The sequence below is a fragment of the Rhinoderma darwinii genome, chromosome 4 (genome assembly GCF_050947455.1).
Source record: "Rhinoderma darwinii isolate aRhiDar2 chromosome 4, aRhiDar2.hap1, whole genome shotgun sequence".
Classification (NCBI taxonomy): domain Eukaryota; kingdom Metazoa; phylum Chordata; class Amphibia; order Anura; family Rhinodermatidae; genus Rhinoderma; species Rhinoderma darwinii.
Genome location: NC_134690.1, coordinates 405,859,281 through 405,873,637, shown reverse-complemented (window position 1 = coordinate 405,873,637; position 14,357 = coordinate 405,859,281). Strand labels below are relative to the sequence as shown.

General features: G+C 39.4%; 1 protein-coding gene across 1 annotated transcript in view; it reads left to right on the top strand.

The window, feature by feature from the left end:
- Positions 1-14,357, top strand: part of ZFAND3 (zinc finger AN1-type containing 3) — a 334,693-nt gene that overhangs the window by 282,059 nt on the left and 38,277 nt on the right. Inside the window, exon 4 of the mRNA XM_075863502.1 lies at positions 10,921-10,986. Within this exon, the coding sequence (XP_075719617.1) occupies positions 10,921-10,986 (66 nt within the window). The remainder of the gene's footprint in view (positions 1-10,920; positions 10,987-14,357) is intronic.

The following is a 14,357-nucleotide window of genomic DNA, read 5'->3' as shown; positions in this document are numbered from 1 at the left end:
TGCTCCTCATACATATATACACTACTACTCTACACTGTCCATGCTCCTCATACATATATACACTACTACTCTACACTGTCCATGATCCTCATACATATATACACTACTACTCTACACTGTACATGCTCCTCATACATATATACACTACTACTCTACACTGTCCATGATCCTCATACATATATACACTACTACTCTACACTGTCCATGATCCTCATACATATATACACTACTACTCTACACTGTAAATGCTCCTCATACATATATACACTACTACTCTACACTGTCCATGCTCCTCATACATATATACACTACTACTCTACACTGTCCATGATCCTCATACATATATACACTACTACTCTACACTGTACATGATCCTCATACATATATACACTACTACTCTACACTGTCCATGCTCCTCATACATATATACACTACTACTCTACACTGTCCATGATCCTCATACATATATACACTACTGCTCTACACTGTACATGCTCCTCATACATATATACACTACTACTCTACACTGTACATTATCCTCATACATATATACACTACTACTCTACACTGTACATGATCCTCATACATATATACACTACTACTCTACACTGTCCATGATCCTCATACATATATACACTACTACTCTACACTGTCCATGCTCCTCATACATATATACACTACTACTCTACACTGTCCATGATCCTCATACATATATACACTACTACTCTACACTGTCCATGATCCTCATACATATATACACTACTACTCTATACTGTCCATGATCCTCATACATATATACACTACTACTCTACACTGTACATGATCCTCATACATATATACACTACTACTCTACACTGTACATGATCCTCATACATATATACACTACTACTCTACACTGTCCATGCTCCTCATACATATATACACTACTACTCTACACTGTCCATGATCCTCATACATATATACACTACTACTCTACACTGTCCATGATCCTCATACATATATACACTACTACTCTACACTGTACATGCTCCTCATACATATATACACTACTACTCTACACTGCACATGATCCTCATACATATATACACTACTACTCTATACTGTCCATGATCCTCATACATATATACACTACTACTCTACACTGTATATGATCCTCATACATATATACACTACTACTCTACACTGTCCATGATCCTCATACATATATACACTACTACTCTACACTGTACATGCTCCTCATACATATATACACTACTACTCTACACTGTACATGATCCTCATACATATATACACTACTACTCTACACTGTCCATGATCCTCATACATATATACACTACTACTCTACACTGTACATGCTCCTCATACATATATACACTACTACTCTACACTGCACATGATCCTCATACATATATACACTACTACTCTATACTGTCCATGATCCTCATACATATATACACTACTACTCTACACTGTATATGATCCTCATACATATATACACTACTACTCTACACTGTCCATGATCCTCATACATATATACACTACTACTCTACACTGTACATGCTCCTCATACATATATACACTACTACTCTACACTGCACATGATCCTCATACATATATACACTACTACTCTATACTGTCCATGATCCTCATACATATATACACTACTACTCTACACTGTATATGATCCTCATACATATATACACTGCTACTCTACACTGTACATGATCCTCATACATATATACACTACTACACTACTACTCTACACTGTACATGATCCTCATACATATATACACTACTACTCTACACTGTCCATGATCCTCATACATATATACACTACTACTCTACACTGTATATGATCCTCATACATATATACACTGCTACTCTACACTGTCCATGATCCTCATACATATATACACTACTACTCTACACTGTACATGATCCTCATACATATATACACTACTACTCTACACTGTCCATGATCCTCATACATATATACACTACTACTCTACACTGTCCATGCTCCTCATACATATATACACTACTACTCTACACTGTACATGCTCCTCATACATATATACACTACTACTCTACACTGTCCATGCTCCTCATACATATATACACTACTACTCTACACTGTCCATGATCCTCATACATATATACATTACTACTCTACACTGTCCATGCTCCTCATACATATATACACTACTACTCTACACTGTCCATGATCCTCATACATATATACACTACTACTCTACACTGTCCATGATCCTCATACATATATACACTACTACTCTACACTGTACATGCTCCTCATACATATATACACTACTACTCTACACTGTCCATGCTCCTCATACATATATACACTACTACTCTACACTGTACATGCTCCTCATACATATATACACTACTACTCTACACTGTACATGATCCTCATACATATATACACTACTACTCTACACTGTCCATGATCCTCATACATATATACACTACTACTCTACACTGTCCATGATCCTCATACATATATACACTACTACTCTACACTGTCCATGCTCCTCATACATATATACACTACTACTCTACACTGTCCATGATCCTCATACATATATACACTACTACTCTACACTGTCCATGATCCTCATACATATATACACTACTACTCTACACTGTACATGCTCCTCATACATATATACACTACTACTCTACACTGTACATGCTCCTCATACATATATACACTACTACTCTACACTGTACATGATCCTCATACATATATACACTACTACTCTACACTGTCCATGATCCTCATACATATATACACTACTACTCTACACTGTCCATGATCCTCATACATATATACACTACTACTCTACACTGTCCATGCTCCTCATACATATATACACTACTACTCTACACTGTACATGATCCTCATACATATATACACTACTACTCTACACTGTACATGATCCTCATACATATATACACTACTACTCTACACTGTACATGATCCTCATACATATATACACTACTACTCTACACTGCACATGATCCTCATACATATATACACTACTACTCTACACTGTCCATGCTCCTCATACATATATACACTACTACTCTATACTGTACATGCTCCTCATACATATATACACTACTACTCTACACTGTCCATGATCCTCATACATATATACACGACTACTCTACACTGTCCATGATCCTCATACATATATACACTACTACTCTACACTGTACATGATCCTCATACATATATACACTACTACTCTACACTGTCCATGATCCTCATACATATATACACTACTACTCTACACTGTACATGATCCTCATACATATATACACTACTACTCTACACTGTACATGATCCTCATACATATATACTCTACTACTCTATACTGTACATGATCCTCATACATATATACACTACTACTCTACACTGTACATGCTCCTCATACATATATACACTACTACTCTACACTGTCCATGATCCTCATACATATATACACTACTACTCTACACTGTACATGCTCCTCATACATATATACACTACTACTCTACACTGTCCATGCTCCTCATACATATATACACTACTACTCTACACTGTACATGCTCCTCATACATATATACACTACTACTCTACACTGTACATGCTCCTCATACATATATACACTACTACTCTACACTGTACATGATCCTCATACATATATACACTACTACTCTACACTGTACATGCTCCTCATACATATATACACTACTACTCTACACTGTCCATGCTCCTCATACATATATACACTACTACTCTACACTGTCCATGATCCTCATACATATATACACTACTACTCTACACTGTACATGCTCCTCATACATATATACACTACTACTCTACACTGTACATGCTCCTCATACATATATACACTACTACTCTACACTGTACATGCTCCTCATACATATATACACTACTACTCTACACTGTCCATGATCCTCATACATATATACACTACTACTCTACACTGTCCATGATCCTCATACATATATACACTACTACTCTACACTGTCCATGATCCTCATACATATATACACTACTACTCTACACTGTACATGATCCTCATACATATATACACTACTACTCTACACTGTACATGCTCCTCATACATATATACACTACTACTCTACACTGTCCATGCTCCTCATACATATATACACTACTACTCTACACTGTCCATGATCCTCATACATATATACACTACTACTCTACACTGTCCATGATCCTCATACATATATACACTACTACTCTACACTGTCCATGATCCTCATACATATATACACTACTACTCTACACTGTCCATGATCCTCATACATATATACACTACTACTCTACACTGTACATGATCCTCATACATATATACACTACTACTCTACACTGTACATGATCCTCATACATATATACACTACTACTCTACACTGTACATGATCCTCATACATATATACACTACTACTCTACACTGCACATGATCCTCATACATATATACACTACTACTCTACACTGTACATGATCCTCATACATATATACACTACTACTCTACACTGTACATGCTCCTCATACATATATACACTACTACTATACACTGTCCATGATCCTCATACATATATACTCTACTACTCTATACTGTACATGCTCCTCATACATATATACACTACTACTCTACACTGTCCATGATCCTCATACATATATACACTACTACTCTACACTGTCCATGATCCTCATACATATATACACTACTACTCTACACTGTCCATGATCCTCATACATATATACACTACTACTCTACACTGTCCATGATCCTCATACATATATACACTACTACTCTACACTGTCCATGATCCTCATACATATATACACTACTACTCTATACTGTCCATGCTCCTCATACATATATACACTACTACTTCACACTGTCCATGATCCTCATACATATATACACTACTACTCTACACTGTCCATGATCCTCATACATATATACACTACTACTCTACACTGTACATGCTCCTCATCCATATATACACTACTACTCTACACTGTACATGCTCCTCATACATATATACACTACTACTCTACACTGTCCATGCTCCTCATACATATATACACTACTACTCTACACTGTCCATGATCCTCATACATATATACACTACTACTCTACACTGTCCATGATCCTCATACATATATACACTACTACTCTACACTGTCCATGATCCTCATACATATATACACTACTACTCTACACTGTCCATGATCCTCATACATATATACACTACTACTCTACACTGCACATGATCCTCATACATATATACACTACTACTCTACACTGCACATGATCCTCATACATATATACACTACTACTCTACACTGTCCATGCTCCTCATACATATATACACTACTACTCTACACTGCACATGCTCCTCATACATATATACACTACTGCTCTACACTGCACATGATCCTCATACATATATACTCTACTGCTCTACACTGCACATGCTCCTCATACATATATACACTACTGCTCTACACTGTACATGATCCTCATACATATATACACTACTGCTCTACACTGTAAATGCTCCTCATACATATATACACTACTACTCTACACTGTCCATGATCCTCATACATATATACACTACTACTCTACACTGTCCATGCTCCTCATACATATATACACTACTACTCTACACTGTACATGATCCTCATACATATATACACTACTACTCTACACTGTACATGCTCCTCATACATATATACACTACTACTCTACACTGTCCATGCTCCTCATACATATATACACTACTACTCTACACTGTCCATGATCCTCATACATATATACACTACTACTCTACACTGTCCATGCTCCTCATACATATATACACTACTACTCTACACTGTACATGATCTCATACATATATACACTACTACTCTACACTGTACATGCTCCTCATACATATATACACTACTACTCTACACTGTCCATGCTCCTCATACATATATACACTACTACTCTACACTGTCCATGATCCTCATACATATATACACTACTACTCTACACTGTACATGATCCTCATACATATATACACTACTACTCTACACTGTACATGCTCCTCATACATATATACACTACTACTCTACACTGTACATGCTCCTCATACATATATACACTACTACTCTACACTGTACATGATCCACATACATATATACACTACTACTCTACACTGTCCATGATCCTCATACATATATACACTACTACTCTACACTGTACATGCTCCTCATACATATATACACTACTACTCTACACTGTCCATGCTCCTCATACATATATACACTACTACTCTATACTGTACATGCTCCTCATACATATATACACTACTACTCTACACTGTCCATGATCCTCATACATATATACACTACTACTCTACACTGTACATGCTCCTCATACATATATACACTACTACTCTACACTGTCCATGATCCTCATACATATATACACTACTACTCTACACTGTACATGCTCCTCATACATATATACACTACTACTCTACACTGTACATGATCCTCATACATATATACACTACTACTCTACACTGTCCATGCTCCTCATACATATATACACTACTACTCTACACTGTACATGATCCTCATACATATATACTATATACACTACTACTCTACACTGTCCATGCTCCTCATACATATATACACTACTACTCTACACTGTACATGATCCTCATACATATATACACTACTACTCTACACTGTACATGATCCTCATACATATATACACTACTACTCTACACTGTACATGCTCCTCATACATATATACACTACTACTCTACACTGTACATGATCCTCATACATATATACACTACTACTCTACACTGTCCATGCTCCTCATACATATATACACTACTACTCTACACTGTCCATGCTCCTCATACATATATACACTACTACTCTACACTGTCCATGATCCTCATACATATATACACTACTACTCTACACTGTACATGCTCCTCATACATATATACACTACTACTCTACACTGTCCATGCTCCTCATACATATATACACTACTACTCTACACTGTCCATGATCCTCATACATATATACACTACTACTCTACACTGTACATGCTCCTCATACATATATACACTACTACTCTACACTGTACATGATCCTCATACATATATACACTACTACTCTACACTGTACATGATCCTCATACATATATACACTACTACTCTACACTGTACATGATCCTCATACATATATACACTACTACTCTACACTGTCCATGATCCTCATACATATATACACTACTACTCTACACTGTACATGATCCTCATACATATATACACTACTACTCTACACTGTCCATGCTCCTCATACATATATACACTACTACTCTACACTGTACATGCTCCTCATACATATATACACTACTACTCTACACTGCACATGATCCTCATACATATATACACTGCTACTCTACACTGTACATGATCCTCATACATATATACACTGCTACTCTACACTGTCCATGATCCTCATACATATATACACTACTACTCTACACTGTACATGATCCTCATACATATATACACTGCTACTCTACACTGTACATGATCCTCATACATATATACACTACTACTCTACACTGCACATGATCCTCATACATATATACACTACTACTCTACACTGTCCATGCTCCTCATACATATATACACTACTACTCTACACTGTCCATGATCCTCATACATATATACACTACTACTCTACACTGTACATGATCCTCATACATATATACACTACTACTCTACACTGTACATGATCCTCATACATATATACACTACTACTCTACACTGTCCATGATCCTCATACATATATACACTACTACTCTACACTGTACATGATCCTCATACATATATACACTACTACTCTACACTGTCCATGATCCTCATACATATATACACTACTACTCTACACTGTACATGCTCCTCATACATATATACACTACTACTCTACACTGTCCATGATCCTCATACATATATACACTACTACTCTACACTGTCCATGATCCTCATACATATATACACTACTACTCTACACTGCACATGCTCCTCATACATATATACACTACTACTCTACACTGTACATGCTCCTCATACATATATACACTACTACTCTACACTGCACATGATCCTCATACATATATACACTACTACTCTACACTGTACATGATCCTCATACATATATACACTACTACTCTACACTGCACATGATCCTCATACATATATACACTACTACTCTACACTGTCCATGATCCTCATACATATATACACTACTACTCTACACTGTCCATGATCCTCATACATATATACACTACTACTCTACACTGTACATGATCCTCATACATATATACACTACTACTCTACACTGTCCATGATCCTCATACATATATACTCTACTACTCTACACTGTCCATGGTTCTGTCCGTAACTTTATACATTCTGATCATTTGAGTGGAGGCGTCTTCTGTCCTTTGCCAGGTGGAATATCTTCTACAGACAGGTCAAACAATGGAGCTCTCTGTGGTCCTGGACCAGATACAATGCAAACGACAAAGTTAGGCCTCATGCACACGACCGTAGCCCGACCGTAGCCGTGTGCACGCCCGTGATTTTCGTGTCGGCCGGCTGCGGACTGTCAGCGGACTGTCAGCCGCAAGCCGCCCGCACATGCACATGGCCGGGCCATTGTTTTCAATGAGCCCGGACCGCAACTCCGGACCATAATAGGACATGTCCGTACTTTCTGCGGTCCGGGTTCCCGGGCCGTGCACGGACCGCAAAAACTACGGTCGTGTGCACGGCCCCATAGAAAAGAATGGGTCCGCAATTCTCCCGTGGATTTGCGGGGGAATTGCGGACGCAAAAACACGGTCGTGTGCATGAGGCCTTAGTCGGCAGCTCCTAACAAAGTGAAATAAATGTTTCCGGAATAGGTAGGAACCAGTTTTATTCGTTACTAGTAAACCGACTCTGACTTTTTGATCGGATATTCTATACTGACTGATCATACAAGTCTCCGGAGCTGTGATGGATGGTTGGAGCGGTCTTCTGTCCTGAGCTGTAGTCTTGAACTTGTGACTTCTCCTGTGTTGTACTACAACTCCAAGCATGCTCTGACAATCCCTAGGAGTAGAGGGTCCAGCTGCCTAATGTAGCCCTATTTTTGTATTTAGTTTTTATACTTTTAGGACTTGTGTTTTCCATGGTCCTGTCCCACAGTGATTGGTTGTGAGAGTGAGCAGATTATTGGAGGGGAAGTCTTACAGACTACTGACCGGGAGACCGATGAGGCCCAATATGGCTGACAGGAAGTTCCTACTTCCTGTTCTGGAAATAAAGTCTGGACCCCACACGGCAGAGTTTACCAGATAGATTGGACACGGACTCTTTTTCTTCTTGTGATCTATATGTTCTGTGCGGTATTTCAGGTTCGTGACGCAATTCCCAGCTACGGTGTATAGTAGCTACACGCAATGTTCTCGGGAGGGGAAGGTCCTGAAACGTCCCCATTAATAGGACTCCCCAAACTTATGCAGCCACATTAATTAGAACATAAAATGACTGCGCCCCGGAGGCTGGACTGAAGTGATGGAGGAATCCAGGTGAATTCATCTTTAGGGAAGGCTGAGCAAATCTCCCAGCGTGAGCATTAATAATGAAGAACGTCAACCCCCCCCCCCCCCACCCGCCAGAAATAGACCGCGCGCTCTCCCCCGCTGCTTCATTAGGCAATCTGCATTACAAATCTGGCATTTCTCTTGTTTCAGGAACATTGGAGACCTGATAATCCTCTAGATTATTTAACGGCCGGCTCCGCTCCGACGAGTCGCTCCGGCTGTGGCTTCACTTTTTTGTACTTTTTATTTCTCAGTTTCTTTCGAATACATTTACTGCGCAAGAAATCAGGGAAGCGCTGAACTTCACGGATGATTCTCATTACTTTTTATAGGGCGCTGGTTATAGAAAGGTTATTACACATAAAACCACTCACTTCCACATCTAATTAACTTTTTACTCAAACGTTGAGGAATTGCGTTGTGAGCGATTGCCGGGTTTATTCCTCTAAGACAAATTGCTCCCCAGACTGCTGTCAATAGCGGAGATTGTACGTTGATGGACAATTGAAGCGAGTTTACCTTCCTTGCTCTATCGCTCCTTCACTCGTCATACAGAATAGGTCTTAATGTAATAGAACAGGAGAATTTGGAGGTACAGAGACCACCGGTGCTGTAGTATAAAGCATGGGGGAGGGATAGAGCAGTATCAGAAGTCTCTCATGAGACAGGTGATTTTTATACCACCTCAGACTACAACTAATAAAACTAAGCCGTGGTCGCTGATCATTGAGATGCCCTTATAGAGCAGAACTGAAGTGTAAAGCATGGGGGAGGGACAGAGCAGCAGCCTGAGCCTCTGATGAGACAGGAGGTGGATTTCAGGCTACCTCAGACTCCAATAGACGATGCAGCTGAGCCGGAGTCACCGGTCATAGCCGTGTTGTAATGGAGCAGAATTAAAAAGCAGCCGAATCTGAATATAATAAATTGCCGGTAAACGTCACGCAAAGGCACCCAAGTGACTTGTGTAGAGCTGAGCTGCTGCTTTCATATAAAAAATCCCCCGACCCTGTTGTTTTTGGTTTCCCCGACAGCTGACGGGACGTGTCTGAGGATGAGGATGAGGATGATGATGATGATGATGATGATATTTTAGGCCGTTGCTATTTCAGCTGTTTTCTCCTGTCTTTTGCTTCTTCGCCCCTCTTTACATGTCGCCCTGTTTTTCTTCCAGGTGGGCCCTGCACAGATACAGCTCACATCTCTTTAACCACAGCAACCAAAAGATCCCATGACTCAGGTAAGGGCCGCAGCTCCTGAGGGGGAGGGTGAATACATCTCCTGTGTGCGCTGCTTTTGGCTTAGAGAAGTGAATGCTCTGTTTACAGTAATAGTCAGTGTTGTCATAGGGGACAAGATCCTGCGCACCGCCGCTTCCCCTGCATTAAATATAACTGTTCCTGTCACATTCTCCGGCCTTTTCCCAAACACAGAGATACTGCTAAAGTGAATTCTGGGTCCCCAAGGCCGAGCAAGAACTGGAACAAGTACAGACAGAAACGCAGCGTAAAATGTGACCGATCCCTGAGAAACCTCCACAGCTCAGAGCCCCGCAACGTGTAATGGGAAAAGACTAATCTTCTGTATGAGAAGAGGAAATGCAGTCCTATGTAACACCACAGATCACACAGTGATAACTCTCTGAGTACAGATAATGTAGTAGATGTTACCTGCAGTCCTATATAACACCACAGATAACACACAGTGATAACTCTCTGAGTACAGATACTGTAGTAGATTTTATTTGCAGTCCTATGTAACACCACAGATAACACAGTGATAACTCTCTGAGTACAGATACTGTAGTAGATGTTACCTGCAGTCCTATGTAACACCACAGATAACACAGTGATAACTCTCTGAGTACAGATAATGTAGTAGATGTTACCTGCAGTCCTATGTAACACCACAGATAGCACAGTGATAACTCTCTGAGTACAGATAATGTAGTAGATGTTACCTGCAGTCCTATGTAACACCACAGGTAACACAGTGATAACTCTCTGAGTACAGATAATGTAGTAGTGTTACCTGCAGTCCTATGTAACACCACAGATAACACAGTGATAACTCCCTGAGTACAGATAATGTAGTAGATGTTACCTGCAGTCCTATGTAACACCACAGATAACACAGTAATAACTCTCTGAGTACAGATAATGTAGTAGTGTTACCTGCAGTCCTATGTAACACCACAGATAACACAGTGATATCTCTCTGAGTACAGATAATGTAGTACATGTTACCTGCAGTCCTATGTAACACCACAGGTAACACAGTGATAACTCTCTGAGTACAGATAATGTAGTAGATGTTACCTGCAGTCCTATGTAACACCACAGATAACACAGTAATAACTCTCTGAGTACAGATAATGTAGTAGTGTTACCTGCAGTCCTATGTAACACCACAGATAACACAGTGATAACTCTCTGAGTACAGATAATGTAGTAGTGTTACCTGCAGTCCTATGTAACACCACAGATAACACACAGTGATAACTCTCTGAGTACAGATAATGTAGTAGTGTTACCTGCAGTCCTATGTAACACCACAGATAACACAGTGATAACTCCCTGAGTACAGATAATGTAGTAGATGTTACTTGCAGTCCTATGTAACACCACAGATAACACAGTGATAACTCCCTGAGTACAGATAATGTAGTAGATGTTACCTGCAGTCCTATGTAACACCACAGATAACACAGTGATAACTCCCTGAGTACAGATAATGTAGTAGATGTTACCTGCAGTCCTATGTAACACCACAGATAACACAGTGATAACTCCCTGAGTACAGATAATGTAGTAGATGTTACCTGCAGTCCTATGTAACACCACAGATAACACAGTGATAACTCTCTGAGTACAGATAATATAGTAGATGTTACCTGCAGTCCTATGTAACACCACAGATAACACAGTGATAACTCTCTGAGTACAGATAATGTAGTAGTGTTACCTGCAGTCCTATGTAACACAGTGATAACTCCCTGAGTACAGATAATGTAGTAGATGTTACCTGCAGTCCTATGTAACACCACAGATAACACAGTGATAACTCCCTGAGTACAGATAATGTAGTAGATGTTACCTGCAGTCCTATGTAACACCACAGATAACACAGTGATAACTCTCTGAGCACAGATAATGTAGTAGATGTTACCTGCAGTCCTATGTAACACCACAGATAACACAGTGATAACTCCCTGAGTACAGATAATGTAGTAGATGTTACCTGCAGTCCTATGTAACACCACAGATAACACAGTGATAACTCTCTGAGCACAGATAATGTAGTAGATGTTACCTGCAGTCCTATGTAACACCACAGATGACACAGTGATAACTCCCTGAGTACAGATAATGTAGTAGTGTTACCTGCAGTCCTATGTAACACCACAGATAACACAGTGATAGCTCCCTGAGTACAGATAATGTAGTAGATGTTACCTGCAGTCCTATGTAACACCACAGATAACACAGTGATAACTCCCTGAGTACAGATAATGTAGTAGATGTTACCTGCAGTCCTATGTAACACCACAGATAACACAGTGATAACTCTCTGAGCACAGATAATGTAGTAGATGTTACCTGCAGTCCTATGTAACACCACAGATAACACAGTGATAACTCTCTGAGTACAGATAATGTAGTAGATGTTACCTGCAGTCCTATGTAACACTACAGATAACACAGTGATAACTCTCTGAGTACAGATAATGTAGTAGATGTTACCCGCAGTCCTATGTAACACCACAGATAACAAAGTGATAATTCTCTGAGTACAGATAATGTAGTAGATGTTACCTGCAGTCCTATGTAACACCACAGATAACACAGTGATAATTCTCTGAGTACAGATAATCTAGTAGATGTTACCTGCAGTCCTATGTAACACCACAGATAACACACAGTGATAACTCCCTGAGTACAGATAATGTAGTAGATGTTACCTGCAGTCCTATGTAACACCACAGATAACACAGTGATAACTCTCTGAGTACAGATAATGTAGTAGATGTTGCCTGCAGTCCTATGTAACACCACAGATGACACAGTGATAACTCTCTGAGTACAGATAATGTAGTAGATGTTGCCTGCAGTCCTATGTAACACCACAGATAGCACAGTGATAAATCTCTGAGTACAGATAATGTAGTAGATGTCACCTGCAGTCCTATGTAACACCACAGATAACAGTGATAACTCTCTGAGTACAGATAATGTAGTAGTTGTACCTGCAGTCCTATGTAACACCACAGATAACACAGTGATAACTCTCTGAGTACAGGTTATGTAGGTGTTACCTGCAGTCCCCAGAATTCACCTGCTCCTATGGCAACTAATACTCATATTTGATATCATTTTACATGGAAAAAGCCAGAAGAATGACAATAATATTAGTTCTGGAATGTGAAACGCAGTGAAAAAAAATTGTGCCGGTCGTCTGACATTCTCCACCGTGCTACGTTTTGGGGTGGATAAAACTCGTCACCAATCCCCCCTGCTCGTACTTCTCCTCTAACACCAATAATACGCAACAAATGAAAAGATGGTCTCGAGTTTTGACCTCCCTCCCCAGGGTTAGTCCTTAAGGGGTTAA